The following is a 25,108-nucleotide window of genomic DNA, read 5'->3' as shown; positions in this document are numbered from 1 at the left end:
ACTGCCACTCCAGCATCGGTTTACACAGCCACAGCAGGAAGTGTAATGCCCGGCAGTGACTACATTTCTGGTGCAGCCATCATCTCTCGAGATGGAAGGAGGCTGACGATGATGACAATTATTATTATCATTATTATTGTTGGTGGTGGTTTTTTGTGTGAGTGCTTTGTGTGTGTGTGTATTTTTGTTGTTGGTTTATTTTATCAAACATGATGGGCATTCATTATCATTAATCTTGTTGTTGTTTTGTTGTTTTTTAAACATGATTTCTTCACATTTCAGTGTTCAAGTTCCTTAAACAGTTTGACATTACTGTAATATCTTAATTTTCTGGAGCACAAACGCCCACTTTCATCGGTTTGTTCTGTTTTCATTTTCAGCTAATGAAGCAAAGTTGAGAAGACGCTCACTCATGATGCTGTATGACCAGAAAACATCAGTGAACATATCTCTCAGCAGTAATTGAGAGTTCAGTGTTAACATGGGTTGGGGAGGAAGGGGACAGACAGAAAGTGGTAGAGAGAGAAAATGAGAGAGAAAAGCAGAGAACGAGCATGTGGTTTGTGTGTGTGTGTTTGTATGCACATACACTTGTGCATGCATGTAATTGGGCGCCCTATAAACATGATGACATAGAGTAACAAATATCCCATCAGTGATCACTTTGATTTTTGTGAACACATTGTAAGATTTTTGCTGGCGGAGAGCTGTTGAGGTGTTTTTTAAAGCATGTTTGTAGTCGGCTGGATGATGTAAGGTGCTTTGAGCAACACTGGTGCTGGATATCGCGCCATAGAAAAATTATGTATTATTATTATTACTTCAAGGATGAATTGCAACCTGGGAAAAGTATTAATCCATTTTTTGACGTGCACTCTTTACATTCCCACTTGCTTGATGTAAAAATGCCTGCAGTTGTTGCTTATTCAATTTGCCATCATGAAATAAAAGTTTTTCTTGACTTTGACTTTGACATACCCAACAGCCCGTCTCTCTAAATTCCACTCACAGCACTCATTCAAACAATCAAGAGAACTTCAGACTCAAGCAACTCATCATCAAGCACATTTAATTATTCCTTTGGAGAAAAGGGGAGGATCATACTGGGATAAAACACAACGCAAAACGACAGTGCAATCATCTTAAACATACTCAAAAATTCATTTCAGGAATAAACAAAAGCAAAAGAGAATTCCTCACAGCATTCTTTTGCATCAAAAAATAATAGTTCAAAACTAATGAATCATGTAAGTGTACAATTTTTGAGGTTTCTTACAAGTCATTGCAAGCTTGATCTAGACATGCAAATGGAACACACACACACACACACACACACACTTGGAGTGGTAAAAAGTGATAAGTTTACAAGCAGATAAATGCAGCTAATTATTCTGCTTGTAAACAATACACTGAAAAAATGAGTTCAATAAGATGTTTCTTTGCCTTAGAAGTAAAAAAAAAAGTTATTTGGGTACCTAAATTTTTTTTGTGCTTCTCTTTCGTAGGACTGATTTTCATCGTAGGAAACATGATTAAGTTGAGATTGTAGCCAGTAAAAAATATTGCTACTGACTTTACACGAGATAAAGTTTCTCTCTTTTCTTCTGTTTGGCAGTCAGAAAGCATTGACTGACAGAAAGTATCATCCTCTTAAAAAAAAAAAAAAAAAAAAAAAAAAAAAAAAAAAAAAGGATTTTGAATGGTACATTACATTTCATATCTTACAAACATGCTAACATGCTAGCACACACATGTATTCCAATTTCAAATGTGTACAAAACCTGTAACTTTCACTATGTATTTATAATGAATTACTGACATGATGTATATAAAACCTATAACTGTCAATGAGGATTTATAAGAAGTTACTGACAAGATCTGTCAAGTCTGCCAGATTATTCTTCATAAGAGGGCAGCTGTTTCTAAATCATGAAACTGTCACTGAAAAATGTTGTTTTTTTATGTGCTTAATAACTTAAGCAGTTAGCTGATATGAAAGCATCATAATGCCACCTGAAAACACACACACACACACACACACACACACACACACACACACACACACAAACACACACAAACACACACACAGAATGGAATGTGAACTGCCAAAAAAAGAGAAAGAAAATGATCTCCAGCAAGTGGCAGTTTGGGGAACATATGCAGCAGACAATCTGATTATTTTCTTAACAGATTGTGTATGTACTTCAATTATAACATGTGCCTATGCGTGCATGAAGACATGCATCTGAGAACAAAACTCTATACAAAGCTCAGTGTTCAATGATTTGTAGTTGTATACAGTCAAAGTTGTATACAGTGATCCTTCAACCCAATGTCTAAAAAAACCCAAACAACCCAATCTTAATATGCTGACTAAATCATGCATAAAAAAAAAGAGTTTGTATGGAAAACAATCCATTTTTCTTTTTTTTTTTTTTTTTTTAGAGTATTCATCAGTTGAACAGTACACAATTCTAACTGTGTGAACTATTACTCCAAAATGAACAATGACTATATTACAAGTGGAGTATTCAACAATTCAAACTGCAAACTGATATAGTTGTGAAAACTATTCCTCCAAGATAAACAAGAACAAGAATACCATGACAATTAGTTGAGTACTTTACCAATTCTCCCCTGACAGCAAGAAGGGCATTTTCCCCTCAGTCCTGAAAACACAGCTTTGAAGTGCATTCATCATAATGTCCCCACCCCAGTCATACAATACCCTAGATGCATGAAAACATGTACAGGTCTTTTTTATTGGTAGTATCATGTTGATGTTTATTGCAGATCCCTTTGGCATTAATTTTTTTTAAATTTCACCTGTATACATGTGCAAGTATAAATTTACCTGTAAAACTGTTTTATCCTGCCAGACTGTTTTCAAGTATGGCCTTTATTCAGGGGTAAACTGTTGTTGCTGACTGTGGCATAATTCATCCATTGACTTATGCCCTATCAATGTTATCCTATTTTATATATTATTATTACTTTCTTTATTTTATTATAGTTGTATATGGTGTGAATTTTCTTGTTGTTGCATGTTTGCCTACATGTAAAAAAAAAGAAAAAAAAAGTTGATTATAAAATTTTCAAAAAGTACACAAAAAGTACTTAGTTACTGTTTTTCAAATTCATGACACACTGAACTCATTTCACCAGGTCAGGGTTCAGCAGTCAAGAAGTGATCTGTCCATATCATTATATTTCTATTTTGAATTTCCTAATTAGTAATCCATAGTCAATCAGTTTTTTTATGACAGTAATATGACATGTTTGGTAATAAAACACACGATGTTTATAAATCACATAATATATTAAACAAACCGACATATTATGCATGGAAATGTTTTAAAGTTTATGGCAAGCTCGTCTCCTTTAGAATGTCATCAGATACACACAAACATGCATACATCATGAGATTGACAACTGCACTGAGTTTGTCATCACAACTGCACAGTAGGAACTGGACGGATGAAGTACATTTCTTGTTCTGTGTGTGTGTATGTGTGTGTGTGTGTGTGTGTGTGTGTGTGTGTGTGTGTGTGTGTGTGTGTGTGTGTGCATGCGTGGGTGCGTGTGTGTTCATTTCTTTGTGTGTATGGATGTGTGCATGAATGTGTAAGTATAATGTACATGCATGCACATTTGTGTACTTTCTCACTGATTTCCCATTCTTTATGCCTTCCGATACATTGATCAACTACAACGCATTTGATCTGCTAAAATCAAAACATGGCACCTGCAGTTTCCAGTATCTGTCCCAAAATGAAGTGCAGTTTCTAACCACCATGTTCCTCATTCCTTCACCATCACACAGGAGATCCCTGAAGAGAACTATGGTAGTTTCTGTGTTCCATTCACATCACCCTGTCTCAATGTGGCATGATGGGTTTTTTTCATTCTATTCAAAATGAACTGAGCTGCTCACAACTCAATTGAAGCCAAGATGATTCTTAGCTACACACAAAAGTTATAACAACCAGAAGTTACTGTTTCTTAGCTACACACAAAAGTTATAACAACCAGAAGTTACAATTACGTTATGAGATCCAACAATTTAAGGGTCCATATGACATAAGGAACACACCCTGTAAAGCATCAGAAAATGCTTCAGACCCAAGCAAGTCACATTCAACAACACAAAATATATGTCTTGTATAAATCTGTCCATTTGTTTTTAAAAAATAATACACAAGATTAAAGTGTGACTAATCTAATGAATCCAAAAGTTCTAGAAGTGCTCACACTACTTAGCTGTATTGACAGGAACAAGACATGAGGTGAACGTATGACAAAATGAGAGAGACACACAGAAACACATACACACATACGCACGCACGCATGCATGCATGCATGCGTGCACACACACACACACAAACACACAAATTGCCACTGTCTTCTAACAACCCTTTGCAGTGCTGTATTATTATTACATGTGTTTTAGATACTGAACAACACAAACACATTGTTACACCTGTTTTAGATGCTGAAGAACACAAACACATTGTTACACCTGTTTTAGATGCTGAACAACACAGACACACGCTGCTAATGATTACTGTGTTATATAACACAGCTCTGCTGCATAGTTGCAGGTAGTTAAAACTGTAGTCAGCACACACACTAGCATTGAAAACAATGTAAACAGCACAAACAATTCTCTAAAGTGCTGTTACATGTGGTTCAGATGCTGGTCAATCAACAAACATGCATGCACACGCACATGCACACCACACACACACTTCCAGAGACTGCAAATATTCTCAACTGTGTTGTTTTATGAGGTTTAGATGATGGTCAACCTTCACTTACCATCAGTCTTGAGAAAACACAGGTCATGGGACAGGACACTGACTGTCCACCCAACATTAGAATCTCTGCTCATGAACTGGAAGGTGTCTACCTTTGTCGACGGGCACAATAGCCGAGTGGTTAAAGCGTTGGACTGTCAATCTGAGGGTCCCGGGTTCGAATCACGGTGACGGCGCCTGGTGGGTAAAGGGTGGAGATTTTTACGATCTCCCAGGTCAACATATGTGCAGACCTGCTAGTGCCTGAACCCCCTTCGTGTGTACATGCAAGCAGAAGATCAAATACGCACGTTAAAGATCCTGTAATCCATGTCAGCGTTCGGTGGGTTATGGAAACAAGAACATACCCAGCATGCACACCCCCGAAAACGGAGTATGGCTGCCTACATGGTGGGGTAAAAACGGTTATATACGTAAAAGCCCACTCGTGTGCATACGAGTGAACGCAGAAGAAGAAGAGTCTACCTTTGTCTACCTGGGTTCAACAATCTGAGACACCCCATTCTCTCTAAACACTGAGCTAAACAAGCATATTGGCAAGGCTGCAACCACAATATCCAGACTGACAAAGAGAGAATGGAAAAACAGCAAGCTGACAGAACACACCCAGGTCCTTGTCTACAAAGCTTGCATTGTGAGCACCCTCCTGAAAGGCAGTGAAGCTTGGACCGTGTGTGCCAGGCAGGACCGAAAACTCAATACCTTCCACATGCGCTGCCTCCGACACATCCTTAAACAAAGACACATGCTTTGGCTTGGACATACCATGTGAATGGATGATGACCTAATACCCAGAGACCTCCTGTACGGAGACGGCTCAGAGAAAGCACCTTGCAGGCACACCCTAACTATGATTCAAAGATGTCTGTGAGAGACCTGATAATCCTTGGCATCAACCCAGACAAGTGGGAAGCTGCAGCCTCTAAAAGTTACTATCATCCTGGAGGCAGACAGTGCAGAAAGGCCTTTCCAAGTTTGAAAACACACTTGCACAACAATCAGAGGTGAAACGGCAAAAAGAAGGAAGGCGTAAAGTGCCATTCTCAAATGGGCCTGGCAAGCCACAACTGACGCTGCACCAGAAACATCACCCACAGCAAAACTCCATAGTTTTCAGAGACTGAGGAATACCTACAAAAACCAACACACAAGCATGCTTGTGCAAACACACACACACACACACACACACAAACACACACTTCCACTGACTGCTAACAATTCTCAACAGCGTTGTTTCACTGGTTTGGATGCTGGTCAAAACACACAATTATATCATTTGGGCCAAAAGGACACAACACTGTAAGTGACTACATCCTAACAACTCTTCACACTGCTGTTACGTTTGGTGACATGCTGGCCATTACATGTGTTTAGAATAGACGCTGGTCAAAACACATACTTCCAGTGGCTACGAACTACTCTATAGAGCTATTCATTTGTTGACATGTAAAGTGATTTATATGCTGTTGAACATACACACACAACCACACACACACACACACACACACACACACATTGCCAGTGACTATCGTAACAACTCTTTCCATTCATAGATTGTTAAATGTGGTTTAAATGCTGGTTAACAGTCAAAAGTAAAAATGAAACTAAAATATACACACTACCAATGACTTCTCTTTACTGTGATGTAGAGTTTCTAAGTGTGGTTCAGGTATTGGTCAATACATATATATACACACTGCTAGTGACTACTACAAAAATCATAACTATCCATAGCTGTGTTGTTACTTGTGGTTTAGATGCTGCTTCAACACACACACACACAAACAAATACACACACACACACAAACACACACACACACACTGTCTGTGGATCATCAACAGCTCCCTCCAATGATATATTTTTTCATGTGGTTCGGATGCTGTCAACAATCAGCTAAATTACAATTACAAACCATACAAAAGCCTAGTAAGAGAAACATGTGACTGAATTTATATATGCAGGTGTCTTGTGCCTACAAACATAATTTCTGCACAATCGTTATGGTAATTTTTCAGAAGTTGCAACTCTCATGCACTTCGATATCCTCCAGGCATGGCCAAAATTTCAATCCAAAATGACAGGTGCAATAACTGAGTGGTTAAAGCGTTGGACTTTCAATCTGAGGGTCCCAGGTTCAAATCTCTGTAATGGTGCCTGGTGAGTAAAGGGTGGAGATCTTTTCCGATCTCCCAGGTCAACATATGTGCAGACCTGCTTGTGCCTGAACCCCCTTCATGTGTATATGCAAGCAGAAGACCAAAATACAAACATTAAAGATCCTGTAATCCATATCAGCGTTTGGTGGGTTATGGAAACAAGAACATACCCAGTATGCACACCCCTGAAAATGGGGAGTATGGCTGCCTACATGGCGGGGTAAAAAACGATTATACACATAAAAGCCCACTCGTGTACATGTATATGAGTGAACATGGGAGTTGCAGCCCACAAACAAAGAAGAAGTAGATGACTCCAAAACATCTGAGGTGGGAGACTGATGCAATGATGACAATCAATCAACTATCAAGCTTGTACCATCAGGCCACTTTAACAATGGTAAAACTGTTAGTGTTATTGATAATCCAACAAACAATTCAGGGCAAAATGCGCTGTGTGCTCTCAAGATATTTCACTGAATATACAGACAGACAGACAGACAGATAGATATGCTAGTGTTCACAGACAGACAGACAGACAGATAAATAGATAGATAAATATGCTAGTGCTGATTTCCTTTTTTTTTCTTTCTCAAAGCAGCCAAGCTTATTATGTAAGTTTGGTTTTCATCTGGTGCAGATCAGCTGGTTGGTTTGGCTGATCAGAAACATTTAAAGATTACAAACAAATTCTGAACCTATAGCATATCAGCTCTGTGTGACCTTATCCTGTAAACACCACAGGCCAGTTATAAGCTGTGTCTAAAATCACTTTCATCTTTCCGCTCATTTTGTTTCCACTCATGAGGTCTTAAAATCACTTCCACACCTATATCTACTAATCAAGTGTATGTGATGCAAAGTCCTCAGTCTTGTGATCATTGCAACATGAAAAAACAACAACACAATAAAGCAAAATAAACGCCAAAATGGCATGGCATTTTGAAAAAATCAAACAATTTTTACAGTGTCACAGTTATCTTTTAACAAAATGCACAAAAAAAGAAAACAGAAGATAAAAAGTAAACTTTTCTGCCCAGTGAAACAGTACAATAACACTGCCAGTCAATCTCATTCCAGACAATGCTTATACCTTCAAGCATTTTAAAAGAATACACAAGACATCTTATCTATAACTTTCCAAGATCAAAAACACATTCAATACATGCATTGGTATGCATGTGCTCTCTCTATGAGTTCTATCACATTCAGACTGAAAACAAACCATCACAGCAAGAACATGACTAGACAGACACATTTCAAGAAATCAAAAGTCTGCAACAAAGCCAAGACGATCAAGTTACGCCAACATCAACAACCATCTGTTTAGGTTCATTAAACTATCAGTTTCAAAACCAAAACTGTACATGGGACACATTTTCACAAAATGGGGCAGAGAGAATTTCATGTACCCAATCAATACAACAACGCAACAAAGTCTAGTTGCTACAAGCAATCAAATGAACAACTTGTCTGATTTGCAGGTCGGTAAATTCAACACAAACAAAACAAATCTCATTTTCTTCTTTCATTCTTCCTTTATATATATATATATATATATATTTTTTTTTTTAAGCACTGATGCTTCTCATCCACTAATCTGCTTTTGCATAATCTCTGTAATCCTGTTCTAAATTATGTCTGTGTGAGATAAAATTTAAGACAGGAAAATGTAAACACCCACACCAAAACTAACTTACGCACAGTCAGAAGTCAATATAGTTTGGTAACGAGCTGAATTAATCTTTTCTTTGTTATACCTTCCCTGCTTTACCCCTCCTGGGTAGCCTGAAATACCAACCTTTGTCTTTTGGTTCAATATCACAAGTCAAGAAATCACTTTCAGCATTTTGTGGTTCTGTCTTACAACCTCTTCTTCAAAAACGAAAAAAAAAACAAAAACAAACAAACAAAAAAGTATACTGTCTCCATGTTAGAACTTGACACACCATTGAGAACGTTTGACTGCCAGTGTGGACAGTAATCACTCCCAACTTCTCTCTGATGCAACTTTATGCCATAGTTATATGTATCAAGTACATGAGAATATTTCCCTGAATCTAACACATTTTGGTGGAATCTAGGAATAGGACTCATCTGTTCAGAAAGACTAACACCAGTCAAAACATTCAGATTGGATCAATGCTTCTCACGTGTTGATTCCAACTTGTCAGTCTCAAAGGCAAAATTCCTGAAGACTGAAGCATTAAGCAAACTACAGTACAATTCACAGTAAAAACATGACAATGGCTAATGTTTAGTAACATCAAGAATGCTACCGCACAATCAAGGTGAAGGAACATCTCTAGCATACTAACAGGATCTCCTTGACATCGATAGGGGAACTATGCAGAGGTGGTGGACTCAACATTTATATTATGAATCATAAAACAACATAGTGTGATTACCATGTATTCCATCTTGGAACAGATGGAGAATGACTTATGAATATCATTTCTTCCCATTCTCCATTATGGCAGCGCTGTGTGGTCTTGTGGAGCACATAACTGGTCTCAGGTTTTCCAGCTGAAGTATGGCACTGGGGTAGACTCATATTCATTTAAAAATCATCCATAGCAGTTGTGATCACACAAAATAAAAAGGGATTTCTGCTGCTGACTGGCCAGGCTAATATCTATATTAGTATTGTTTCGTGTTGTGTTTTGTATTATACTCTTTTGTCACAACAGATTCCTCTCTGTGAAATTTGGGCTGCTCTCCCCAGGGGGAGCGTGTCACTACAACGAGACTGACACCCTTTCTTCTTCTTTTTTCCCTGCCTGCAAGTGCATTTATCTTCCTATTAAAGTGGATTTTTTCCCACAGAATCTGCCAAGGACAATCCTTTTGTTGTCATGGGTTATTTAATGTACATTCAGTGCATGCTGTTATGCATGTGTGGGTGTATGTGTGAATGTGTGTCTTCATGTTTTACATTTATTTGCTTATTTATCATCATTGTTGTCTTATTTATTTATTTATTCATTATTATTATTATTATTATTGTTACTACTTTTTTATATTGTAATTATTTATTTATTTATTTACTTATTTATGTACACTTATCTATTATTTATTCATCTTTTTTTTCTTTTTTTTTTCTCATGCCTGACTAAGCGTGTTGGGTTACGCTGCTGGTCAGGCATCTGCTTGGCAGATGTGGTGTAGCGTATATGGATTTGTCCGAACGCAGTGACGCCTCCTTGAGCTACTGAAACTGAAACTGCACATGAGACCACAGTTTATCTTATCATCTCATCCAAATGACTAGCGACCAGACCACCACTCAAGGTCTATTGGAGAGGGAGAAAATACTGGTGAATGTGGGGATGGAACCAGTGTGCTCTGGTTCTCTCGCTTCCTTGGCGGACACTTTACCACAAGGTCAACACTCCACAGTGTCCTATTCCTTTTAGACAATTACACTGGAACATGTGGGACATACACTAAGTGCTAATATAAGTTTAAAGAAGAAATCTAGTTGTATCATTTGAAAAGAACTAAGCCTTTAGCAGTCTTGATGGACATCTTACCCAAAATGAGAAGGTTCAAACAGAATATTCATCTACATCTGTTATCAATCAAAGACAACAAGCGACAAGGTTTAAGAAACGTGTAAACCCACTTAATCACATCAGGGAGAAAAACAACAACAGATATTGAGATATGTTTCATCTTATTCTATCTGCAAAAATCTGTGATCATTACTTTCTCTCTTTCTTTCCTAATTTTTGTATGAGAAAGCTCTTTGTACCAAGCATTTGTACTAAACCACTGCATCATCTTTAATGGGGTAGGGGGAAGGCAGTGCAGTGTTCCTATTGTAACATTACTTCCCGAAGAGAAAATTATCTCTTTCTTCTGACACATAGATCTGATCCAGCCTACTGTATCATCTTTGGGGTGTGTGGTAAGGTTCTGTTTTTTCACCACTGCTTTTCAGTGAGAAAGCTCCCTGGTCTTTCTTGGCTTCTGCCATAGACTTGCAACAAATCAATCTATCATGGTTTGGGTGTGGTATGTCTCCGCTGTATCTTCTTGTCTGAATGAGAAAAGCTCTCCATTCTTTCTGCCATGATATGAATCCAGTCACCGCATCATTTCTCTGGGTGCCCATCAGTTTTCATTGCTACCATGTTTCTGTGAGAAGGAAGCTCCCCGATCCATTTAGTCATACACTGGAACCAAATCACTGTATCATTTTTCTGGGTGTAGTAAGTTTTCGTTTTCGGGACGATGACTGATGGACCTTATTGTCTCCCTTTTCTGCCATCATCTCTGTGATGTCACCTAAATCCTCATTGGTGCACACTCCCCAAGGATCAACGACGGTGAGGTTGACAGCATCACTGTCAAAGTCTCCTATAGTCAGCTCTGACTGTCTTTCAGTTTTAATGGTTTTCAAAGAAATCTCTGAAAATGCTGGGTACTTCTCCATTGGCATTGCGTTTCCTCCCATTTCCTGGCTGGGACAGTGAGGGTGGGATGTCGTGGATGACAAACTGGTTTCCATCTGTTTTAGAATGTCATTTCTTCTGGATTCCATCTGAGTTCTGTAGGCCATAGACAATGCCAGTTTGTCGTCTGTCACTGACAGTGTCGACTGGTTCATGGACATTTGTCTGGTTGATATGGGGGGATTCATGCAGAATGCTTTGTTCTCAGTGACACAGTCCTCATCCATGTCCTCTGAGCTGAGGTAATCCTGATCTTGTCCGATGTTTTGGTGGGCAGACGAAACATGCAGTCCATTTGAATTCTGCTCAACTAAGTCATCATAATCCACAGACTTTGGCTTAGCCTTCTTTGAGCTTCTTAAACGTTTGAGCGCAAAATACATCAGGTTTTTGCTGAGGGAAAGATGATTCATTTCCTCCATGAAACTGAGCAGCTTCTCTTTCTTCCCTACGTCTTGATAGGCTCTCTTCAATTCCAGCATGGTTGAAACTGTATTTCTTTTCAGAACAGCATTTCTAAACTGATTGCTGCAGTTCTTCAGGAAACCCAGAGGATGGCTTGGATCTTCACGTCTGTCCAGGCACCTCGATGCCCATCTTCTTCTCTCAGTCACTCTTGATGACATCCATGGCTTTTTTACGCGATCTCTGACAAGACCTCCAGCACTGGCAGGAACTGGTGTCTCCGCATCTGACTCCTGACTGTCACTCTGGCTCTGTGCGGATGATCCTGAGATGCTGCAGGTGTAAGTCTGATCTTTGGTGAGTGCTGGAGAATCTGTCTCCTTTGGCAGTGCTTCACCCTGGGACTGTAAAGGTACCATTCCAACCACTTTCCACACCATATCTTTGGTCACTGGTGAGGTGATGGGCACCATTGATGGAGCTGAAGCCATGACAAGAGGGCTGTTAGTGTTGGAAGAAGCCACCACTGGAGCACAGTTTAGAGATGTGGAGTTGAGTGATGTGACTCCCACGACTTTCCACTCTCCTGCATCGGCAAGGCTAATGTTTTCTGGTGTAATAGCTGGCAGTGCAACAGGTCTAGCAGCGTCTGTGGGAGTTCTGTGTGCCTTGTTAGATCCACCACCAACTGAAGCATCCACCGGTGCTACAAGCGTTGTGACTCCAGCAATCTTCCACTCGCAGTTACCAGAGGCAACATCAGCCACAGAGGGAAGAAAAAGGTTCCTGCCAAGATTATTTGTCTCACCTGACTCTTTGGATTGTTCATTTTGTTTAGCATTGGAATCATCCTGACTGAAATCAATGCCACTGCCAAATGGTATACTGTCTGGCAATGTCAAACTCTGAGCAGGAACTGCAGCTGTCTTGCTGTTGCATAATAGATCTGAATTTCCTGGGTTCAAAGATGTCACGCCAACCACTTTCCACTCCCCAGGAACTGAAGAGGACAGTACTGGAGGAGTATTCAAAATGCATCCATTCTTTTTCATGCCTGCAACTTCTGAAAATGAGGAGTTGAGATTGCTAGCAACGTCACTCCCTGATTCTGAACGTGAAGGACTCTTGTTTGTGCTAACAGCTTCCGAGTGTGCAGAGTTTAGATTGCTTGCATCCTGAGTCCCCAATTCTGGGCAAGCAGAATTCACAGGACCGCCTGGAGACAGCTGAAGTGAAGTGGAAGTTGGCAAGGGAAGGTCTGCAAGAGAGGTGAGACCCACCACCTTCCAGCCATTACCCAGTTCCAGCCCCGCTGTCAGACCAGAAGTCGACTGCTTCAAGTCGGTGCCGCTGCTGCTGCCCGTCAGAACGTGGGTGGAGGGAGTCAAGATGCCCCCAGAAGACAGAACGCTGCCCTGGCTTCCTGAGGCCATGGAGATGACACTGCTGGCCTGGGCTGTGAGGAAAGGCAGGATGGATGCTGGGTTGCCCAGGCACGTGGGGCACCATGCAGAGTCTGACGGTTTGTCGTCACTCTCTGTCGTCACTGGTTGCAGCATCGCTGTTGCTGGAAGTATCCCTGTGGTAGAAGCCGTGTGAGCAGACAGGCTAACACAGGGTGAAGCTGGCTGGAGCATGAGGCTGAAACACAAGACAGCAACTTTGTACAGACATGATGATTTGCTGAATGTTATTTAACAGGCAAGGCACTCTCCACTACAATCAAATTCTAGCCCAGATAGTTGGGACAGCAGTTGCCTCCTCTGCTGTTCTGATGGTCGTAGTTGGACATGACTGACTATCATATACAATTCAAAGGCAGAAAGGAAAAGATCATTCTAAAGCAGCACTCATGCTGCTCTTCTGACCAGGTCTTGGTCCCATTTTCAAAGCCTTCAGCCATGACTTGCTCCAGGTGAAAACCTGGATAGGCTGGCCAGATACTGGCAAGAAAATCACAATCAAGCATGAATATAATAATCTATGATTTAAAAAAAAATGACACACAGATAAGAAAGTGCATCACTGAAAGTTGATTTCTTGGTCCTGATTAAAAACCATTCCAATGTTTCACTTGATACTTTGAGGGCAATAAATATGCATACATGTAAACTATCTTACAGCTTGAAACTATATGTATAAGTTAAGAAAAAGCATGATACAATACCCACCAGCCTCCAAGCTCCATTTTATTCAAATGACTCAAATCAAGGAGTGAAAGTGAAAAGAAGTGTTAAAAATATATGTAGTTTGAATTGGTGACAAACTGAAATCCAACACAGAGGGGCAAAATGAATTTATATGAACAGCTTCTTGTAGAACTTTCAAAGAGTGTTCAGCTTATCTCTTGTTATTACAAGAGGAAGGTGCAGTGACTAACCAAAGCGAACAATAGCCCTGTAGTCTTGTAAGGACAAACACACCATGCCTTCATTCTTCCAGCTGCTGAGAAAGACACAAACACAGGTAAGAAGAAGCATCCCAAAGACAGGTAAACTGTCTTCCACTGCAAGAAACCCAACCTAAACATCTGCTGTGGACCTCATGAAGAAAGACAGAACCTCATAAAAGAAAGGACATTGCTACCGGGTGTGAGCAGTACTTTTGTTGATTAAAACTTTATCAGATTGTTGAAAGAAACTGGGTTATGTGCTGTTCACAATCTTCTTCGTTATGCCGCATGACAAAACAGCAGACAGATGAAAAGCCAGTTTTCTGGACAAGTACACACAGAAAATCAAAGTGGAAGGAAATAACAATAATATTTTCTGAGCCTCTGTTGCTGGAATGGATGTATTAGGCTACCAAACATTTTTAACTAGTAAGTATCACAAATTCTGAACAGATACTGTTTACTGGCTTAGCGTTATTTACTCCCAATGATTGACAGAACCATTTACAAGTGGTACAGGTAGACTTTTTTTTTAAAGTGAAACATTAAAAACTGATGACAATACAGTTTGATTTAAAAACTGGGCAAACAACATATTCTTCATTCATGGATGATAGTCAAGTTGCATCTGAAGACCATCAGGACAGCAGAGAATGCGACTGCTTTCCCAACTGTGTGGGCTAGAATTTGGTTACAGCGGAAAGTTTCTGGCCCAAGTTACATCCCCACTCTCTCGGCCAAGAGGGATTTAGGCAGCTGGTGTTTGTAGACATTATAATATTCATGAAATAATTTTGTCCCTGACACCCTCAGTTATTCATAATTTTCTGGGAGAAAAAATTACACCAAAACAAACTATTTACTACACACATAATTCAGAATTCATAGGATTTGGGGGGGGGGGGTGTTCAATACAAATTGGTTTAAAACTGTGCTGAATAATGAATATGTGAAATATATACTATTGCAAATAATATCAGATGTTTGAAAAAGATTCTTTATGATAAATATATTATCATTAATACAGTACAAAGCTAGAACAACAAATGCTGTATGGCATAAAGGTTTTATTGTTGTTGTTTTTTGTTATCAAATGTGAGCAAATTAAAAACTAAATTAGTAGTAATACAATTCAGGGTTCTATGATGTGCATTTCCTCCCAAAATTATGCCACGACTGGCAAGAACCAACAGCGCCAGTGATCCAAAATGAGACGGAAACACTACAATCACAAGAAACTCATATGAATTACAACGGAGACATTGATATATTATAATAAGCATCAGGACAATATCTAAACACAATAAAAGATACAAAACTCACCAACATGCACACACATACACACATGCACATTAAGTGACCCACATGCATGCATGTACACACACACACACACACACACACACACACAACGACATCCATGTACAATTATGTGCATGCACCCACTCTGACCATGTGAAAGGGCTAAGGCATGAAAAAGCATGCTGCCTCTTTAAATTTCTTTTTTTGGTCTGGTATGCAATAAACAATCAGTATTAAAAACAACTAAATCAAAAGACAGCAAACTAGAAAGAGCCACACAAACAGTGAAACTCACACAAACTCACTCACACATACACACAGCCTCAAATGTCATGAAATTAATCAGAAAGACGGGTAACCTTCATTTGAAAGGTCAACAACTAAAGTTTCACAAAAGTCCAACAGAATATGCTCCTGCAACAACAGAAAGACAAAGACTGTTCAAGCTCTGCTTATTATGCACTGTGGCTCTTTCACTCCTCAGCATATATCAATGTACAATACACAATACAATACACACACACACAAACTTTATTGTCTATACTTTGGTACAGAGATTTTCTTTTTGGCTGCAGCACATGTCCAACATAAGAAGAAAACCAAAAAAAAAATAAAATGAATAGAAAATAAAAAGATAAATTAAATGGCACCAAATGGAAATAGCTACATACAAATATACAGATTACTGAAATTTACGTGCCTCTCCATTTCAGTCAGCCAAACCGCATTGCACATCTACCCCCCCCCCCCCCCCCCACACACACACACGCCACGCACACACACCACGCGCACACACACGCACACATACACTCTCTCTCATCCCCTCTCTCTGTGTCTCTCTCTTCACAAGAAATGCAACTACAAAAATCATCGTTCATTCATTCATTCATTCATTCATTCATCGTTCATGTAACATCTTTGTTAGACTCTGACTGCATGAAACTGAAACAGATGATCTCATTCTCTCACAAAAGGCTGACTGGCCCCATTAACACTGAAAGTACAAGAGGGCAGCCAGTGAGAGATTCAGTGAAGGACTGCAATGAAACATTTATTTTTTTTGTCACCTGCATGAAATAAACAGAAAACAATAAGTTGAATAACCTTTATGCCAAGAATTCCCCTTGTATTAGTTGTAAGAGGTAAGGCTGTTACTGTATATCATTATCATCATGCATTTCATATTATATATATACACCATTACATGAATACAAAATAACTAATTAACCTAATCACACACACAAGTGTATAAACACTCTTGTGTTTGTATGTGTCTAAAAGTGTGTGTGTGTGTGTGTGTGTGTGTGTGTGTGTGTGTGTGTGCATGCGCGCGCGTGTGAGTGTGTGTGTGTAAGCATGAGTGTGTGTATCAATGTTAGAGTGTATGTGTGTGTGTGTACTTACGTGTGTATGTGTATATAATATATATATATATATATATATTGCAAACAGAGTATTCACCTTGCGAAGACTTAAGTTGTAATCATACACAAAAACAGAAATGCAGTCTCAATTGAGCACATATGCACATGCTGACACAGGCATTCATGTGCATGCATAATATGAGACAGTAACGACTCTCTTTTGCAAGACAATTAGTATTACTGGTTACGCTCTGCCCAAATAATCTAGGATCAGGAGGTGATCACACAGCAGAACACAGTAAGCTTATATCAGCCACCATTTCAAAGTTGTCAGTATTATAATGCACCACTGGAAAACTTCGCATCCAATCTAAAAAAAAACAACAAACCCCACACTTTTTTGTAATTTATATGTCGAACACTTACAAAACAGAAAATAATACTTTTATTGCTGCGTCACTCACAAAAACATATGGTTGATATGGTTGATGGTTGTGTAATGGAAAGGTTTCACTGACAGACACTATAGATGAGTGATTAGAATGTTGGGTCTTTAATTTGAGTGTCTGGGTTCAAATCCCAGCTGTGAATAGTGGTGGAATATTCCTATCTTCTGGAGCAACAGATATGCAGTCTTGCAAGCACCTCAGCAAACTTCACTTTTATGCTTATAAATGCTAACCAATTCAGTATTTGTGTAAATATCCCCTCCCAAAATCATACATTAATGATAATACAAATGGCACATTATACAGCACTTCCAAGTCTCTCAGACTGGTCAGTGCTATACAATAACACATCAGTTTGACACAAAGCACATTTTCCAAGTCTCTCAGATTGGTCAGTGCTATATAATAATACATCAGTTTGACACAAAGCACACAAGAATGCACACACACACACACACACACACACACACACACACACACACACACACACACCACTCACATTTACACAAGCACACAGGCACAAATATGCAAGGGAAAAATAAATGTGGACACTTAGAATACAGATATGGCATGGGGTGCCTTAATCATGTGCAGACTACTTATGAAAGGAATGCTTTTGGATGATTTGAGTGAAGGACTGTGATGGATTGAAAAAGGCTGTGAATTCCAGATTTGTACAACTGAAGAGCTAAAACAGTAAAAGCTTTTCTGTCATGTTTCTCTTGGCTGAATTTGAGTTTATAAATACATGTATGTTAATAATCATTAGGGTTATTAAAACAGGAAAAGATCCAGTATGTATTATTCACATTAACTGACATAATTAGCAAACTGATGACAGTCAAATAAAATGAAGAAGTATGTCAGGACTTGCATATGTTCAGCTATCATGCCACAAATATCTTTGAAAGTCCTAGCAAGACAAGCCATTCTTACACAAGAGTGATTTAAGTGATGATAGTTACTATCATTGAAAATAAGTTGCATCTATACTGACCACTATACTATTTAGTGATATGAGTCATGGTGTTAAATTTATAAAGAAGTACACCATCTTATAATTGCATACAGATCCCAGTAGTCATCCATAAATATTTGGTAAAATTCATTCATCTCCATCATATACCTGTTCTTTTGTGGATTGTTGCCCTGTATAGGGATTACCACATGATTACAGACAAGACAAGGTATAGGTATAGGTATAGGTATAGAATAGGGACGAAGTAGGCCTCGTGGCCTTTTTGATGTCCCTTCTTTTTCGTCAACATTGAGTAGTGTCTGCATTGCATGCGGTAATTTTCCTACGAGTAATTTAATCATCATATTCATACTTTTTTATCTTTACATTTATATCAGCGTCCAGAAGATTCTTGAATTGGTTAAGAGTTGGTGCTGTTTTGGTTAGTTCTGTTAGTGGGTTCCACCATTTTATAACGCGGTTAGTAAAGACATCACTATAAACAGTTACATTATCTTACAACATTGTAAACAGCAATAGACCATTAGAATTCATATAGCTTAAACTTATCCATTGCAATGATCATATGTTCTCAAATAAAACATGCGCTTTTTTTTAGCTGCATAATATCATTATCTGATTTTCGAATCCTCAAAGGTCTCCCAATACCGAAACATAATACCAATTCAATACCTTTACCACCTGAATCTCTCTGCAAAAAAAATCTATATCTTTCTGTTGGCAGCCCTATAGGTGAGGCATGAGAAACTCCAGCATATCAGTCTGATCGATAGAACCATTATGTCTAAAACATCCCATCTCGCACTGAAAATCGCGATCCGAAGCAGAGCCGACAACTTCGCTTTGAAAAACAGCACGCAAGAAGGTAACTGGCAAGCAACATCCATCTTAAACGACCGCAAATAACCTGCTTGAATCTAACACTCGCTCCAACTCCATTGCTTCACTGCTCATCCAAATGATCGACATTTCTGAATTCATTCAGCACTTCTTAAACTTTCAAGGCCACACATGTTGATTATCTGAAAAACTCTGGAATCGAGAGTCCCCAGTGAACATTACAAAACCTCTGAAATTCCCTTACCTCTCTTCCAGCCATTCTGTACAACAGCAACGAGCGGTATAAACTGGGTATTCAAGTCCGACTTACGACGTCGATTCCGCCATGAATATTTGGGGAAATGAATTTCATTTGCATCCATAATCAATTCACAGCGCAAAGCAACTACCGCTCATGCATCATACATGAGCGTTGTGCTGTCAGCCCAGTGCAGGGGATAGAGCTGGCTCGGTTTCTTTTTCTTTTTTTCCGCCATCACCATTTCACCACATATAGCTGGAGCTTGAACTGACGTGAGTGCACCTTCTTATTACTAAATGAAACTGGACAGTTGTGAGCTGTACCTGATTTCATAGATCTATCTAATAGAACCTGCATGATTGTGTGTCAATGGTAAGTTTGTGTGACAGACGTTTTTGTTAAGATAGTAGAGTGCTTTCCCTTGCCAAGGTGGGTGTGTCACGAAAAAGCTCATGGTCCAGACACATGAAACCAAACAGTTCCGCTTAAACTTAATACCCTCAACCCCCGCTCACCTCGGCATTTCCCCCTCCCCTCCCCTCCCCTCCTGCACCCTCTCCACTTCAGTCACAAACTTTCCCCTTCGATTCTATGCATCCCCCGTCCTCTTGTTTGTCTCCAGTTACTGGTCACTAGTGGGGGGGAGTGCATACACGCTGTGTGTGTGTGTGTGTGTGTGTGTGTGTGTGTGCTCTGTGGAGTAGGGGTTTAAGATTACTATATCATAAGATAATTTGCTTCAATTTTGTTTTTGTATTTTTTTCATACGTGTTAAATTTTCTCTATTTAAAGCCTGATGCCCGAGAAAACGGTAACTGAAGTCGCGCGTGATCCGCAAAATAGACGAGATGGAAAAATGAAGTTTGTTCCTGAAATCTTGACGACTACCGAAGAAACAAATAGCTCCAAAAGATGCCATTAACAGGTCACGATCTCTGTTTCTCTGTCCCTCTCTTGAAATGTAGTGGTTGATTAGTTCTTCGGACGTACCTGGGAAGTATATATGAAAATACTTACACATTTGGGTGGAATTGTGCCGTGCAATAGCACATAAACATTGGAAAGTTGTGTGAGATTTTATTTTACCCTTTTTTGAATGCGATGACACTGTGCACTGATACCAACTCAAGATATAACATAAATGCAATAGGCGCACGTGCGCGTGCGGCGCGCGCGCGCGCGCGCGCGCACGCACACACACACACACACACACACACACACACACACCGGCACACGGCACACACTGACACGTCGTGTTACAACACACACACACACACACACACACACACACACACACACACACACACACATATATATATATACATTGTGTGTGTGTGTGTGTGTGTGTGAAGAGAGAAAGCGAGCATTCGGCGCGCCTGGACCATGTTAGAATGTGTGCTGGTCAATGTCGTTATAGAGGTGAATGGATGAACAACAACAACAACAACAACAAAAACCCAGAGAAACGCGAGGAACACTTTATGGGAAACGAAGACCCCACCTCCCCACCCCACCCCACCCCCACCCTCCCACCCCCTTAAAAAAAAGGAGCAGAGATTACCAAAACATAATGTTCAAGGTCTATTTTTTAGATCAGTGGCTGTCACATCAAGGTAGAGGGGCCATGGTGATTCACCGAATGAGTCACGGAGGTTTTCTCGACAAATTCGTTGAAGGGAAGGTGCAAAGTTGGGTCACTGACTGGTGGTGGCGACGCTGGTAATGATGTGTTTGATACAGATTAAAAAAAAATATTAACCCCCCCAAAAAAAACATTGCGATGCGATAATAGTTATTATATTATTAGTTATTATGTTTCTTTTGTAAGCTTTAATGTGTCCAATGATCTTGTTTTTTTCTTTTGTCTGTTTGAACGCAAAATGTTGGAAATTGATTGAAATAATTATGTCCTGGTGTGTAGTTGTGAAATGTGAAAACTGAGATTATCACTTGTTGTCACTGCTCTCGATCTTGCCGAAAGGGCTGCATTGGTTGTGGTCTGGCATCAGTGACAGGGCAAAGGAAAGCACAGAAGAATACGAGTACTTTCATAGTGTCAGTGTGCATGGAGCTGACGTAAAATATAACAGAGGAATGCGCTATAGAAATATTTAATGATGATGATGATGATGATGATGATGATGATGATGCTAAGAAGAGGAAGAAGAATAGTAGTAGTAGTAGTAGTAGTAGTAGTAGTAGTAGTAGTAGTAGTAGTAGTAGTAGTAGTAGTAGTAGCCTAGCTGGCTGGTGTCGTGGTCTGACTCAGTCGTATTGTCTACTGACTCAGTCTGTTGTTGCCGTTGCCTGACATGCCGTTCTGTATCCACTGACACATTCTGGTAGCCGTTGACTGACTTGCACTGCATCCACTGACACAGTTACTGCGGTAGCTGTTGACAAAATTGCATAACATCCACTGACACAGTTACTGTGGTAGCTGTTGACAAAATTGCATAACATCCACTGACACAGTTACTGTGGTAGCTGTTGACAAAATTGCATAACATCCACTGACACAGTTACTGTGGTAGCTGTTGACAAAATTGCATAACATCCACTGACACAGTTACTGCGGTCGCTGTTGACAAAATTGCATAACATCCACTGACACAGTTACTGTGGTAGCTGTTGACAAAATTGCATAACATCCACTGACACAGTTACTGTGGTAGCTGTTGACAAAATTGCATAACATCCACTGACACAGTTACTGTGGTAGCTGTTGACAAACTTGCATAACATCCACTGACAGTTACTTTTTTTTCTTTTCAATCGCCAAAGACGTGGAACAAGCTCCCTGATAACCTCCGTCATTCTGATTCCCTCGCATCTTTTAAATCTCGTCTCAAAACTCACCTTTTCCCTCAGCAATAAGTTCAAAAATTGTGGCAGGTCCACTTCTTTTCGTTAGCTGTGCTTGACTATGTGTGTATACATATATATGTGTACATAACTACATGCATGTATATGAATATGTATTGTGTGTGCGTGTGTTTATGAAAGTTTGTGCCTGCCAATGTGTGCGCGTATGTGTTAGGGTAGCTGTTAGATACACATGTATGTTAAAATACATTATGCAGTGTGTGTGTGTGTGTGTGTGTGTGTGTGTGTGTGTGTGTGTGTGTGTGTGTGTGTGTAGTCACATTTTGGTGTGTGTATGTAACATTGATGTAATGTTTTATGCTAACAAAAGCGTTTTTGTATAGCACCTAGAGCAGATTTCTGGATAGTGTGCTGTATAAGTATCCATTATTATTATTATTATTAGTTACTTTGGTAGCCGTTGCCTGACTTGCACTCCATCCACTGACACAGTCTGGTAGCCGTTGCCTGACGTCCACTGACACATTCTGGTAGCCGTTGCTTGACGTGCACACCATCTCACTGACACATGCTGTGGTAGCCGTTGCCTGGCCTGCACTCCATCCACTGACACATTGTGGTAGCCGTTGCCTGACCTGCACACCATCTACTGACACATTCTGTGGTAGCCGTTGCCTGACTTGCACTCCATCCACTGACACATTCTGATAGCTGTTGCCTGACTTGCACTACATCCACTGACACGGTCTGGTAGCCGTTGCTTGACCTGCACACCATCCACTGACACATTCTGTGGTAGCCGTTGCCTGACTTGCACTACATCCACTGACACAGTCTGGTAGCTGTTGCCTTACGTGCACACCATCCACTGACACATTCTGTGGTAGCCGTTGCCTGACGTGCACACCATCCACTGACACATTCTGGTAGCCGTTGCCTGACGTGCACACCATCCACTGACACATTCTGGTAGCCGTTGCCTGACGTGCACTCCATCCACTGACACATTCTGGTAGCCGTTGCCTGACGTGCACACCATCCACTGACACATTGTGGTAGCCGTTGCCTGACGTGCACACCATCCACTGACACATTCTGGTAGCCGTTGCCTGACTTGCACTCCATCCACTGACACATTCTGGTAGCCGTTGCCTGACGTGCACACCATCCACTGACACATTCTGTGGTAGCCGTTGCCTGACGTGCACACCATCCACTGACACATTCTGTGGTAGCCGTTGCCTGACGTGCACTCCATCCACTGACACATTCTGTGGTAGCCGTTGCCTGGCCTGCACTACATCCACTGACACATTCTGGTAGCCGTTGCCTGACGTGCACACCATCCACTGACACATTATGGTAGCCGTTGCCTGACGTGCACACCATCCACTGACACATTCTATGGTAGCCGTTGCCTGGCCTGCACTCCATCCACTGACACATTGTGGTAGTCGTTGCCTGACGTGCACACCATCCACTGACACATTGTGGTAGTCGTTGCCTGACGTGCACTCCATCCACTGACACAGTCTGGTAGCCGTTGCCTGACGTGCACTCCATCCACTGACACATTGTGGTAGTCGTTGCCTGACGTGCACACCATCCACTGACACATTCTGTGGTAGCCGTTGTCTCACTTGCACTCCATCCACTGACACATACTGTGGTAGCCGTTGCCTGACGTGCACACCATCCACTGACACATTGTGGTAGTCGTTGCCTGACGTGCACTCCATCCACTGACACAGTCTGGTAGCCGTTGCCTGACGTGCACTCCATCCACTGACACATTCTGGTAGCCGTTGCCTGACTTGCACTACATCCACTGACACAGTCTGGTAGCTGTTGCCTGACGTGCACACCATCCACTGACACATTCTGTGGTAGCCGTTGCCTGACTTGCACTACATCCACTGACACAGTCTGGTAGCTGTTGCCTGACGTGCACTCCATCCACTGACACATTCTGGTAGCCGTTGCCTGACTTGCACTCCATCCACTGACACATTCTGTGGTAGCCGTTGCCTGACGTGCACACCATCCACTGACACATTCTGTGGTAGCCGTTGCCTGACTTGCACTCCATCTACTGACACATTCTGGTAGCCGTTGCCTGACGTGCACACCATCCACTGACACATTCTGTGGTAGCCGTTGCCTGACGTGCACACCATCCACTGACACAGACTGGTAGCCGTTGCTTGACGTGCACACCATCCACTGACACATTCTGTGGTAGCCGTTGCTTGACTTGCACTCCATCCACTGACACATTCTGTGGTAGCCGTTGCCTGACGTGCACACCATCCACTGACACATTCTGGTAGCCGTTGTCTGACGTGCACACAATCCACTGACACATTCTGTAGTAGCCGTTGCCTGACGTGCACTCCATCCACTGACACATTCTGTGGTAGCCGTTGCTTGACGTGCACACCATCCACTGACACATTCTGTGGTAGCCGTTGCCTGACGTGCACTACATCCACTGACACATTCTGGTAGTCGTTGCCTGGCCTGCACTCCATCCACTGACACATTGTGGTAGCCGTTGCCTGACGTGCACTACATCCACTGACACATTCTGGTAGTCGTTGCCTGGCCTGCACTCCATCCACTGACACATTCTGGTAGCCGTTGCCTGACGTGCACACCATCCACTGACACATTCTGGTAGCCGTTGCTTGACTTGCACTACATCCACTGACACATTCTGGTAGCCGTTGCTTGACTTGCACTACATCCACTGACACATTCTGGTAGCCGTTGCTTGACTTGCACTACATCCACTGACACATTCTGTGGTAGTCGTTGCCTGACGTGCACTCCATCCACTGACACATTCTGTGGTAGCCGTTGCCTGACTTGCACTACATCCA

The 25,108-nt window shown here is 40.9% G+C and overlaps 1 protein-coding gene across 1 annotated transcript; it reads right to left on the bottom strand.

The window, feature by feature from the left end:
- Positions 1-1,668: 1,668 nt before the first annotated feature.
- Positions 1,669-19,777, bottom strand: LOC143282712 (uncharacterized). The gene is made up of 2 exons (XM_076588423.1): positions 19,404-19,777; positions 1,669-13,477 (listed from the first exon to the last, which is right to left on the bottom strand). The coding sequence occupies exon 2, from the start codon at positions 13,471-13,473 to the stop codon at positions 11,164-11,166; it is 2,310 nt and encodes a 769-aa protein (XP_076444538.1). The 5' UTR covers positions 13,474-13,477; positions 19,404-19,777; the 3' UTR covers positions 1,669-11,163.
- Positions 19,778-25,108: the final 5,331 nt, after the last annotated feature.

The sequence above is a fragment of the Babylonia areolata genome, chromosome 6 (genome assembly GCF_041734735.1).
Source record: "Babylonia areolata isolate BAREFJ2019XMU chromosome 6, ASM4173473v1, whole genome shotgun sequence".
NCBI classification, from domain to species: domain Eukaryota; kingdom Metazoa; phylum Mollusca; class Gastropoda; order Neogastropoda; family Buccinidae; genus Babylonia; species Babylonia areolata.
This window is presented reverse-complemented; position numbering and strand designations above follow the sequence as displayed.